This window comes from Lithobates pipiens, unplaced genomic scaffold, assembly GCF_037356315.1.
Source record: "Lithobates pipiens isolate NorthernLeopardFrog02 unplaced genomic scaffold, aLitPip1_a1.2 Scaffold_22, whole genome shotgun sequence".
Lineage (NCBI taxonomy): Eukaryota > Metazoa > Chordata > Amphibia > Anura > Ranidae > Lithobates > Lithobates pipiens.
The window spans coordinates 256,475,262-256,489,058 of record NW_027507784.1 but is presented as its reverse complement, the minus strand read 5'-3'; the positions used below and the strand labels follow the sequence as shown (position 1 = coordinate 256,489,058).

The 13,797-nt window shown below is 40.2% G+C and overlaps 1 protein-coding gene across 1 annotated transcript in view; it reads left to right on the top strand.

Annotated features, from left to right (window-relative positions):
• The window catches only part of LOC143924583 (phospholipase A2-like), a 148,254-nt gene extending 139,730 nt beyond the window's left edge, over positions 1-8,524 (top strand). Inside the window, exon 4 of the mRNA XM_077448972.1 lies at positions 7,412-8,524. Coding sequence (XP_077305098.1) covers positions 7,412-7,599 — 188 coding nt within the window. The 3' untranslated portion in view covers positions 7,600-8,524. The remainder of the gene's footprint in view (positions 1-7,411) is intronic.
• The last annotated feature ends 5,273 nt before the right edge of the window (positions 8,525-13,797 follow it).

Sequence of the window (13,797 nt, the reverse complement as noted above, 5' to 3'; positions counted from 1 at the left end):
ATTTTTTATAATTTTTTCTTTTTTGTATTGTTGCCTTTTCAATCCCACTAAATAGAGGTCTTTTCGAATTTGTACGAAGAAGAGGCAGTTTACAGGCGCTATTTGCAAAAATGCCTCAGTGTAAAAGTAGCCTAATGCCGTGTACACATGACCGGACTTTCTGGCAGACTAGGTCCGACGGAATCAATCCAATCATGTGTGGGCTAATCCAATCGTTTTTCACATAAAAAATGAAACGGACGTAGAAATAGAACATATTTTAAACCTGTCCGACAGAATCAATTCCTATTGGGAAAACCGTTCGTCTGTATGATGGTCCGACGGACCAAATACGACGCAAGGGAAGCTATTGGCTACTGGCTATTGAACTTTCTTTTTTAGTTCCGTCTTGCGTTCAAAACGAATGGACTTTCGAATGGACTTAGTCTGTTTGTGTGTGGGCAAGTCATTCGTTTTGGAAAACCGTCGGACCTAGTCTGCCAGAAAGTCTGGTCGTGTGTACGTAGCATAAGAGTGATTCAGTGGCCAATAAGTGCATTCTAATTGGATAGTGACATCCCAGAAATGAAGAATATCAGGCCCCAGTAACGAATTAAGCAGAATGTCTATAAAATTGTGGCCCAGACTCTACCAATAACCAGTGGGAGGCTTAAAAAAACTTGGGTAGAGCTGAGACACATGCCTAGGGAAGATCCAATAGGATATTAACTCCTTGTTCCCAGATTTCCCACTTTTATAAGGGTGGAACAGTAAGACATCACCCCCTTGAGAACTCAAGGCAAGGCCCAGCTTTTCCTAAACAGGTTATAGCCCTATTAATCCACACTCTTTGCTGTCCTGTCCCTGCACACAGGTTCTTGATCAAGAGAACTCTCCCTGAAGGAAATTCGACAATCCAAGCCAGAATTGTCTATTTAACAAGTTAAATGCTTTACTGTACACTTCCAGTACCGTAGCTTCCAATGTCTACATCTGTTACTCCTCAGTTACTTCTGTGGCACATATTATTGTAAAGTTTCAAATGACTATGCTCCCTTGGAAAAGCAACAAGTCAACACAATGCATAAACGTTCTTATATATAGAACAATTCCCAACTACGGTGGTGTGGCTTCCTTCCCCTTTCCACCTTTCCATTGATGAAAAGTTTAAGTACCCCCCCCCCCCCCAAAGGGAGGCACACAGCCCTGATCAATATACACCCTCATGTTTTCTGTGCAGGCTCTAGGCAGAAATGGTCCACCTGTTGCTCTGTTGCCCACCATAAAGCCCAGTCACTCCACTCCCCACTGCTTATGAACCCTGGATGAGTGACATGAGAAGGTGGCCAAGCAACTTTAAGGTACAACCCCAACTTAATGCAGAACTTCACCCAAAAGGGGAAGTTCAACTTTTCTGCCTCCTCCCCCCAATAACTTTTGGGTGCATTTCTATTTTTGGGGAGTGGGTACCTGGTTTTGACAGATACCCACTCCCACTGCTGCTTGGCTCGCACATATGCAGCAGGAACCCAGCTGTGAAGGTGCAAAGAGTCACAGCTGACTTCCCTTTAATAAAGATGCCAGGACCAGTGACCCAAAGACCAATGAAACAACTGTCTCGGGCAAGGTTGGCGCTGAATCCTTGGACAGGTAAGTGTCCTTCTAATAAAAATCAGCAGCTACAGTAATTTTTTATTTTTTTTTCATACAGCCTATACATCCTCTTTAAAAGGACCTTATATTCCACTACAGATCTAAGAGGAAAAAGAAAAGTCAAGCATGATAAAAATAAAGTCATGAAAATGTGGAAAGTAAATATAATTGAAAAAATAAGGTAGCAGAACATATCTTACTGTTGATAAGTGTTAAAATGTGCTTGTGTAATTAAGTGTTCTTGCATAGCAAGAGCACTTATTGTTATCTCACATATACATTGTTATTATAGCCAAATTTACCACCCTAACTCCTCCCACAGCTTTTACACTAAATATACCGAATATATACCGAATGGTTCACAAAATATCGTAATTTTTGCGGCAAAATTTGTCCCATAGGAATGAATGGAGAAATGTTCAAAACTAGAGTGGGAAGGGACAAAAGCTCTGAGGGGAATTATAGCTCCTCCCACACAGCTCTGAGGGGAATTATAGCTCCTCCCACAAGCTCTGAGGAGAATTATAGCTCCTCCCGCTCAGCTCTGAGGGGAATTATAGCTCCTCCCACACAGCTCTGAGAATTATAGCTACTCCCACACAGCTGAGGAGAATTATAGCTCCTCCCACACAGCTCTGTGGAGAATTATAGCTACTCTTACACAGCTGAGGAGAATTATAGCTCCTCCCACACAGCTCTGAGGAGAATTATAGCTCCTCCCACACAGTTCTGAGGAGAATTATAGCTACTCCCACACAGCTGAGGAGAATTATAGCTCCTCCCACACAGCTCTGAGGAGAATTATAGCTAGTCCCCCACAGCTCTGAGACAAATGATAGCTACTCCCACACAGCTCTGAGGAGAATTATAGCTACTCCCACACAGCTCTGAGGAGAATTATAGGTAGTCCCACACAGCTCTGAGGAGAATTATAGCTAGTCCCCCACAGCTCTGAGACAAATGATAGCTACTCCCACACAGCTCTGAGGAGAATTATAGCTACTCCCGCACAGCTCTGAGGAGAATTATAGCTACTCCCACACAGCTCTGAGGAGAATTATAGGTAGTCCCACACAGCTCTGAGGGGAATTATAGCTCCTCCCACACAGCTCTGAGGAGAATTATAGGTAGTCCCACACAGCTCTGAGGAGAAATATAGCTCCTCCCACACAGCTCTAATCATTTTTGGAAAAAAAAAATCATTTAAAAAATCCTTTAAAAAAACATTTTTTGAAAAATATCTTTTGAAAAATTCTTTAATTTAAAAAAAAAAAATTTGGACAAAAAAAAGTAATTTTCTAAAAAAAAAATCATTTAAAAAAAAATTTTAGAAAAAAAGTCATTTTTGAAAAATAAAATCATTTAAAAAAAAAATTTGAAAAAAATTTTTTTTTAGAAAAATAAAAACATTAAAAAAATAAGCTTTGAAAAAAAAAATTTTTTTTTAAATTCTTTAATTTAAAAAAAAAATCATTTTTGAAAAGAAAATAATAATTTTCAAAAAAATCACTTTAGAAAAAACAATGATTTTTTTTTCTAAAATGTAGGTGGAGGCAAGAACACTTCACACAATTTCCTCAGAAATTGTAGCTTTTCTAATTGCATAGCAAGAGCACTTATTGTTATCTCACATATATATTATTATTATTATAGCCAAATATACCACCCTAACTCCTCCCAGAGCTTTTACACTACATAGACAGTAATATGCCAAAACGTGCGGATTGTTCCCGATTGGTGTGCTATTACTTTGTGGAACGTTTCGCCGAATGGTTCACGAAATATCTGTGTTTTTGTGCCAAAATTTGTCCCATAGGAATGAATGGCGAAACTAGAGTGGGAGGTGACAAAAGCTGACAACCCCATGATCAACCAAAATATTATGACCAGCCAAAACCTTATGACCCCCCCTAGTTACTCCGCCCACTCCAGTAGGTGGAGGCAAGAACACTTCACACAATTTCCCCAGAAATTGTAGCTTTTCTAGTTTATAATAGAATGTCACTCTAGTAAGAAAGAAACCAACCACTATTTTCAAGTGTGCTTTCATTTTTCTCCCAAAACTATTCTGGCTCCATAGAAGGTAAAAGGGCAGATAATGTATTAGTCAGGTCTTATTTTCTGGCCATGTTTTACATGGCTTTATGTTACAGTATATTGTGGACACTGTATAGCATTGCACTAAAAAAAAGTCTCTGTTATAATAGAATGTAGGCCCTGATGTAGAATTGCAGTGGCTAATCTGTGTTTTGTATTGTAGACTGTATTGTGTGGTTGTGTACAAAGTTCTCTTTTTAGCTATTTTTTTTTTTTATAAAGCACTGTGTATACTGTGCAGTGCTGTACAATATAGTGCTATAGCAATGCCTGCCTAATAATTTGGTTTCTTGTTCTTTAATAAAGGGAGTGGAGGAGTGGTGCTTGGGAGGCGGGGCAGTGTTGAATGGTGCTTAGGAGGCGGACAGGAGAGTAATAACGCTTCTACTGAGACAAAAATAAAATATCTGCTTATGTGTAGCACTCACTCCCGAAGGAGCTGCTGATTTTATTGGGCTTACCATTACCTTCTTGACTGTTTCTCCGTCTAGGCTTTCCCGTGGTAGATGGCCCAAAGAAATGTGGAAACTCACACTGAATCTTCTTTTGGGTTATTTACTTAAAGTAGAAACAGAGTCTCTCAGTTCAGGGTAGAGGGTTAGGAGTAAGGTACTTTGGGCTGCAAAAATGGAAAGTCTTTTTATAAGAAAAATCCAGAGAATAACTTTCACAGCTGTATTTCACAACCCCCGGATAGACATCCTCTCACTAGGCCTAGCAGCCGGCAGGGTGCAAAGAAAAGTCTCTGCCACAGACTTGAATGCATAATACTTGAGTAAAAGTCTGTGCCACAGATTTGATTGTAACTGAGGGACTTAGACAAATTTAAAGAGCTATCGTACGGTACCAGTATCTCTCAGCTGATCCGGCGATACCGTATGACTGAAGATCCATGAAGTGTCCTTCAACTGAGCCTCCAGGCTCCTTCAGAGAAGCCAGCCTTGCGCATGGCCTTCTCCTGAAGAGTCCTCCCCTGGGGTTCCTCCAGTTGCTGGGCCTCTCCCTTAGATGAGACGGCACCTTTGAATCAATAGGCCCCGATAACCATTCAGGCCTGTCCCTGCAGTTGCGTCGCCTGGGGCTAGCCAGCCCCGAGACTTGGGAATGCTTGGTTCCGCACCCCAGGCCAGTACCTTAAATACCACCTCCCAGAATGCACAACAGGAGAACACTCCCACTGGGCTGGTTCAGAAAGAACAGTGGCATTCAATACACCCAGCTAGACTGTGTTCTCAACCTTGCCGGCGGTGACAGCGACACCTGCGGTCAAGAAGAACCCAGTGCAACACAGCTAGACTGGTACTGAAACCATAAATTTAGTAAAATTAGCCCCAAAACCCAACTGTGGTTTCGGGAGATTTAACTTTGAAAAACATATAGCGCATGCTCGTCAGGAGCCAGCGCTACATATGTATATCCAATATTATTGAGGAACACTATAAAAACTAACAACCTTTGGTTGCACAATTATTGCTATTCATAAGTTAGATATACTGTACATAGAAAAGCCATACCTCCCAACTTTTTGAGATGGGAATGAGGGACACCTATCAGCATAAGCATGCAAGCATAGGACACACCACTTGCCATGCCCCCTTAAAGGAGAATTTTACAAAAAAATAAGATTGGTTAAACCCACAAGTGCTTTTTTAACCACTACTTTTGCTTTATATTGTCTTTTGGAATTTACAAATGCAGCAATTTAGAAATCAGATGAAAGGTTTGGTGCTGGAAAACACCTTTGATAGAAAAAAGGTGCATTTTATATACATTTATATAGATCGGACCAAAATGAGGGACAAATGAGGAGGAATGAGGGACAGAGGGGCATTGTTCCAAATCAGGGACAGTTGGGAGCTATGGAAAAGCTTTGTATTGTACTAGTCAAAGCTATACTTGTTCATTGAAATAAATACCTCAATGAAAAAAAAAATCCCATTGCTATAAATGCACAATACATTGCAGTAGCAGTGTGCAGTACATCATGTGTCATTACTGTGTAAAACTGAATTGCTACATTGTTTGTGGAGAACTACACCCCTACATTGGTGGGAAAAGGGAAAAGTGAGTGCAGCAACAGTCAGTGGACATAAGCGGACAGTGTAATAGCAGTTGGTGGAGAAAATACACTTTTCAGATTCAGTGGTGGCTGACAATTAGCACTATTAGTACTCCCCTCTTATGCCGCGTACACACGATCGGAATTCTCGTCGGAAAAAGCTCTGATGGTTTTCCCAACGGAATTCCGATGGAATTCGGCTCAAGCTGTCTTGCCTACACACGGTGACATCAAATTGCGATTGTTTATAACGTGGTGACGTACAACATGTACGACGGGGCAAGAGAAAGGAAGTTCAATAGCCAGTAGCCAATAGCTTCTGTCTTGTAGTTGAATCTGAGCATGCATGATTTTTGGCATGTCGGAATTTCATACACACGATCGGAATTACCGATAGAAAGTTTTTCTGTCTGGAAAATTGAGAACATTCTATCAATTTTTGGCTGGCGGAAATTCGGACAGCTAAATTCCGATGAAGCATACACATGGTTGCATTTTCTGACGAAAAGCTCTCATCGTCTTTTTCTGGCCGGAATTCCGATCGTGTGTAGTGAGCCAGTAGAATGAACAAAAAAATAAATAAATAAATAAATAATGTGGTTATTTGAAGGAAAGGTAGGGTGTCCTGAGACATTTTTCATCTGGCTGCATCACCATCAAGCTGGGAAATGTAAGCAGCTTTCGAACTGCCTCTCAACCATATTACCCCAGAGGAAACCTTCAAATAATTTTCAAGTCTTTGGGAACCCCTTCTAAAAGTTACTGGGCAACAGTGGAGAAAATGCCCCTTACATTGGTGGTCAGTGAGAAGAATGGCACAGTTTCAAACAGCTAAAGAAGTAATTGGGATCATGCTGCTGCCTATGCCAAGGCATGTAATCCCCTGGACTAGGCAAGCACCATCAGATTGGTGGGGGGGGGGAGTCAATGAGCCAAAGCCCAAGGAATTTTACAATGCCTTATGGCACCGCAACAGCTGGAGGGCCATAGTTTGGAGATCCCTGCCCTAGAGCAGGCTTACCGAAGGCTTACCAGAAAGCCAGCGACCGCCCTTCTTCTGAATAAGGGCGGTCGCTGGCTTTCTGGTAAGCCTTCATTTTTTACTGTGAGGTGATGGGCAGCACAAGTGGTGGAAGTATATACCCAGGGTTTCGCATTGTAAATTTCCGTATTAGATACCTTCACTTATGAACTGTTTGTCGTGGCCACAAATATATATCTTTTGTGTTTAAATGCACATTTCTGCTACTAATGTAGTAATTACACAATCACATATGGATTATTTTTTGTATGTTTTTTATTTGTATATTACTTTTGATTATTAAGGACACATTGTAATTATGTTGTACACATTGTAATCGCATTCATTTTTATCATTAGCATATTATCCAGTGCTGCACTCTTATTTATATTTATATCTCTTGTGCCGTATATCGGTGTTATAGTGCTTAGCTGCAGGATATCCATCACGGCCTTTCTTTTTTTACATTGTTTTCACGCATTTCTTCTTTTTATTTTATTTTAATATTAATCTGTCTTCTATAATTAGTAGATATATGATTAAAATAGCAGCTATGATACAACTGGATTTTAACTAATGAAAAAAATTTTTCTTTCTTTCAGGTAATACAAATGACCAGTGCCAAAGAATTCTGTGCTTGTGTGACAAACAATTAGCTGAGTGTTTGAGAAAAGCACCTTACAATAACAAGTATATTCTGTATCCCAATTTTTTATGTGATAGCAAGACTCCATCCTGCTTTTATAGAGAATGGTACCGATATCGCAGAAAGGAAGCACGCGCTGGATAAACAGCTGTTTCATGGAATGTGACTTGTGTAAAATCTGTCTCGTCACATTCCATAGTGATTGGATGAAGGCGACTGAGTTACCCGTGTGGATTTAAATGATGGGGTATGTCCCTGACACGAATTAAAACAGAATTAGAAGAAGAATCAACTTGGAGAAACAGTAAACTGCCTTCAACACTAACTTATCAGAATTATTTTTTTTTGCAGATCAAGATAAGATATGAGCAATTCAAAGCATGTGTTGCTGTCCCATCTTCGATTGCTTGATTATATATGTTAAAGAGAAAGTAAACTTTGTTGGGGGGGGGACTTTTGCCAAAGTTGCAGGTATGGCACACACCTACCTTCTTCTATCCTGTCCTCCAGTGATAATGGGTCCAAGCACATGTCACTGTTGCATTCCCTGCTGCAGCCATCTCTGCTTACGATTATTTTGGGTCCTGTGGAGACCTTCAACAATTGAGCTACCACTAATGATGTGACTTCTACACTTGCAAACAGAAGTTACATCACCCCCCACCACATAGTCCAATGAGCAGAGAGTGTGCACTGCACATGCGCTGTACAGCTACAAAGAAAATACAAAAATTCTAGGTGAAAGAGGATGAGAATTTGCATGTCTCTTCTGACAAAATCCTTACCTTGTAGCATATTTTATTTTAAAAAAAGTTTAATTCTGCTTTAAATTGCACTTGCTTCCATTGCCTGTCATATTTTTCAATGGATGCAATTGATTGCTAGCAATGTTAGTTTTCCTGCATGCACCCTTTATTGGGGGCATTTATGGGTAGCTTGGTACTTATAAGCAATGATTTCAGGTTGTAAAAAAAAATCACTGGCTTATATATACTATTTGGATATATTTTTTAAATTATGATTAAAATCTTTTTTTTGTTAAAGCATTTGTTCATTCTGTAAAACTAAAGAAGCAATAAAAGTTTAACACACTGTCTTGATTAATTTGGATGAGTTTCTTTGTATGTGGTAAATATGTTTTTGTTCACAAATTCTGCCATATTTGACATCGCTGCATCTTTTCCAAACATTGCAGGAACCAATATCTGCAATATAAGAAGTTCACATGCTGAAGACAAGTATTCCATTTTGAAGTGGATTCAAAGTTTGTTTGATTGCAGTATATACTGTATTCAGCGGTGTATCATGAAATCAGTGGGTACATGTGCAAGATAAAAAAGTGGGCCCTAGGCATTGATAATAAAAAAATATATATATATTTTTTAAAAAGTGGTCGAGGCTTAGATTGCACGAAATATGCCATGGCTCAAGGGGGTGTGGTTTAATAGAGTCTGACACTTTACATACTTTACTTACATAGTGCAGAATACAGTACTGTTAAATAGGAAATGTACAGCGGTGGGTATGTGCAGGAGAAGCGTGCAAAGTGTACGTGGTGGGTAGTATGTGCAGGAGAGGGGTGTAGAGTGTACAGTGGTGGGTAGTACAGTGCCTTGCAAAAGTTTTCACCCCCTTGGCTTTTTACCTATTTGGTTACATCCTTTAGTTCAATGTTTTAATCTGAATTATATGTGATGGATCAGAATACAATAGTCTAAATTGGTAAAGGTAAAATTAGAAAAATATATACAGAAAACTATTTTTAAGAAATAAAAAACGGATAATTGGAATGTGCGTATGTATTTACCTCCTTTGTTATGAAGTCCATAAAAAGCTCTGGTGCAACCAATTTCCTTCAATAGTCACATAATTCGTGAAATGATGTCCACCTGTGTGCAATCTAAGTGTCATGTGATCTGTCATTACATATACACACACCTTTTTGAAAGGCCGCAGAGGCTGCAACACCTAAGCAAGAGGCACCACTAACCAAACACTGCCATGAAGACCAAGGAACTCTCCAAACAAGTAAGGAAGAATGTTGTTGAGAAGTTCAAGTCAGGGTTAGGTTATAAAAAGAGTTATATCCAAATCTTTGATGATCCCTAGAGCACCATCAAATCTATCATAACCAAATGGAAATAACATGGCACAAGAGCAAACCTGCCAAGAGGACAAGGGGTGCATTAATCAGAGAGGCAGCACAGAGACCTAAGGTAACCCTGGAGGAGTTGCAGAGTTCCACAGCAGGGACTGGAGTATCTGTACATAGGACGACAATAAGCCATAAACACCAAAGATTTGGGCTTTATAGCAGAGTGGCCAGAAGAAAGCCATTACTTTCAGCACATTTTTGAGTTTGTGAAAAAGCATGTGGGAAACTACCAAAATGTATGGAGGAAGGTGCTCTGGTCTGATGAGACTGAAATTAAACTTTTTGGCCATCAAAGAAGACGCTATGTCTGGCGCAAACCCAACACAACATATTATCTGAGGAACACCAATGAAACATGGTGGTGGGAGCATCATGATGTGGGGATGTTTTTCAGCATTCGGGACTGGGAAACTGGTCATAGTTGAGGGAAGGATGGACAGTGCTAAATACAGGGATATTCTTAAGCAAAACCTGTACCACTCTGTGTGCGATTTGAGGCTAGGATAGAGGTTCACCTTCCAGTAGGACAATGACCCCAAACACACTGCTAAAGCAACACTTGAGTGGTTTAAGGGTAAATGTGTAAATGTGTTGGAATGGCATAGTCAAAGCCCAGACCTCAATCTAATAGAAAATCTGTGGTCAGACTTAAAGATTGCTGTTCACAAGTGCAAACTATCCAACTTGAAGGAGCTGGAGCAGTTTTGCAAGGAGTAATAGGCAAAAATCTCAGTGGTATGATGTGGCAAACTCATAGGGGGTTATTTACTAAAGGAAAATCCACTTTGCACAGCAAGTGCATTGAAAGTGCACTTGGAAGTAAAGTCGCTGTAGATCCGAGGGGGACATGCAAGGAAAATAAAAAACAGCATTTTAGCTTGCACATGATTGGATGATAAAATCAGCAGAGCTTCCACTCATTTCATATCTACCCCTTAGATTCAGATCGACTTCACTTCCAAGTGCACTTTCACTGCACTTTCAAGTGTACTTGCAGTGCAATGTGGATTTGCCTTTCGTAAATAACCCCATAGAGACTTATCCAAAATGACTTGGAGCTGCGATAGCTGCAAAAAGTGGCTCTAAAAAGTATTGACTTTAGGGGGGTAAATAGTTATGCACATTGACTTTTTCTGTTATTTTGATAGATTTGTTGTTTTCTTCACAATACAAAAAACAAAATCACATCTTCAAAGTTGTGGCCATGTTCTGTAAGTTAAATGATGCAAATCCTCAAACAATCTATGTTAATTCCAGGCTCTGAGGCAGGAAACACGAAAAATGCCAAGGGGGTGAATACTTTTGCAATGCACTGTATGTGAAGGAGAGGAGTGCAGTGTACAGAGGTGGGTAGTATGTGCAGGAGAGGAGTGCAAAGGTGGTGTCAGTTTTTTTAATGTATTTATTTCTTCCAATATAATATGTTTTTCATTTTTTTCCACAATGCTTTTTTTTTTTTTGGGGAGGGGGGGGGCAGTGGACAGAATACAGTAAAATAGGGAATGTACAGCAGTGGGTATGTGCAGGAGATGGGTGTGGCATGTACAGTGATGGGAAGTATGTGCAGGAGTGGAGTGTGGGGTGTACAGTGGTGGGTAATTTTTTTTTTCCACAATGCTTTTGTAATATTTATTGAATTTTCAGCCCTTGTTGGGGGGGCTTTGGTGCGATATTAGGGGTCCAGACCCCTGACATCCCCCTTTGGAACAGAGAAAAGGGACTGAGGACAGAGATTTCTCAGTCCCCTTCTCATCATTGAAAATTAATTAACAGGAGACAGCGGCTCCTGTTCAGTCATAAAAATGAAAAAACAAAAAACAAAGAGGGAGGCGTACAGGCCTTGTGCATTACCAATGGCAAAAGGAGGGGGAAAATACTGCGCTAAACCTGTGATGGGTGCAAAAGCAGCTAACACTCAAAGTCAAAACAACATGTTAAACAATATGTGTAGCGCTCAAACATATAACCCCATGAATGGGAACATAATCATGTGAGTGAAAAATGTGTTAATGTGAAAATTAATAAACAATAAGATGTACAATAAAATGCACACAATGTGTAAAAACACTCAAAAAAAGTTCTTTAAGGCCTCCCTTCCAGGCAGACTTGACATGGATATGAATATATCAATCAAATCCTGACAACGGTGTAAACACGATAAGGTACTCTTACCGGCAGAGATGGACACACATATCGTATGGCAGTGGGTCAAATACGCTTGTAATTCTCCTTAGGTTCACCTAGGATGCATTGGTAGGTAGCTTGCAATCCCAGAACCGTAAAAGTCCACAAAGGACCGTTGTATAATCAGGATGTTTCCGATTATAGATCTAATTTCGTTTTAATTGGCAAAAAAAGATCGCCTCGTCAGGAGATATAGGCGCTACGGCTCCTCCCATGGAGACTTCAGAACCTATTGTACAGAATCCTGATAGAAGGTTAATTTATGATCCTCCTTCTCCTCCCCATCCTGGATATATGGATAATAGAGGTGCTGTCTCTACTCCGAAGAATAAAAACCAGAACGTGCACCATTCTGGCGAATATAATCAGGGAGACATCCCTCTAACCATAACGGTAAAAACCACAGAGGCAAGGGAAGTTATGGTTCCAATTCTAGAGAATCCTACTATACCCATCCTCCTGAAGGACCACCCAGATCAGGATATAATGAGAGATCGGGTTACGAGAGAGTAGGGTATGCATATGGTACGCCAATACACACGGACAACCGATATGCTGTCTTGCGTGATGATGACCCCTATGATAAATATTACGAACATTACCATTATAACAATCGGGATGATGATGGTTATGGGAGGGCATCGTATGACCATTATTTTTCCGGTCCTTCACAACCATTGGGTTTTCACAGACCCACCCACAACCCCCCATGAAGTCCAAAACTAAAAGAGGCTCCAGAGGGGGGTGGCACATTCAAGGGAAGAAAAAGAAAAAGGACGCATTGGGTGCAGGTATTTTTAATCTTAGCAAAGTTGATCTTACTATGGAAGAGAAATATGTTTTAGTCAAGGGACTCAAATTTGTCCCCCTAGGAAATTGAACACATTTTCTACTTTTATTGACATACAGAAGTATGTCCGTAAATTAAACATCCAGAGACATTTTTTGTCCATGCCGTCGGGGGATGTAAGAAGGGGTGAACAGAGTGCAGTTTTACACTCTGGGCTCTCCAATACATCCCTCTTTAATGCCCCCAGCAATACATCACATTCAGTTAATGTTTTTAAATATCTTGTTTTGCAAGTTTTGGACAAATTACCGAACAAAAGATATCATTAGGACCCAGTTGTTAAACAGGAAGTCAAATCCCTATGTGATAAAAAAAGATCTTATTATCCGTTCCGCAGACAAGGGGGCGGCATAGTAGTTTTAGATAAAGAGGATTATGTTAATGAAATGAAAAGATTGTTGGACGATCAGACCACTTATAAAGTGCTTCCTAGGGACCCAACTAAAGAATTTAAAAGGCCCTTGACTGAAATAGTTGATGAAGGTTTTTCTTTGTCCATACTTAATAAAAAAGAAAGGGACTATTTTGTCCCCTTGGCACCTAGGATACCTACTATTTACTATCTGCCAAAGGTGCACAAGAACTCCACCAATCCTCCTGGTCGCGCATTTGTCAGTGGTATTGACTCAGTCACCTTGAGGATTGGTCGGTATATTGATTTTTACCTTCAACCACTGGTCAAATTGGTTCCATCATATTTAACCACTTCAATACAGGGCACTTAAACACCTTCCTGCCCAGACCAATTTTGAGCTTTCAGCGCTGTCGCACTTTGAATGACAATTGCGCGGTCATGCTACACTGTACCCAAATGAAATTTTTATCATTTTTTTCCCACAAATAGAGCTTTCTTTTGGTGGTATTTGATCACCTCTACGGTTTTTATTTTTTGCGCTACAAATAAAAAAATACCGAAAATTTTGAAAAAAATAATGTTTTTTTTGTTTCAGTTTCAAAACTTTGTAAATAAGTATGTTTTCTCCTTCACTGATGGGGCTACACTGATGGGCACTGATAAGGCGGCACTGATGGGCACCAATGAAGTGGCACTAATAGGCGGCACTAATAGGCAGCACGGATGGGCGACACAGACGGACACTGATAGGTGGCACAAATTGGCACTGATAGCTGGCACGGATGGGCGGCACAGATG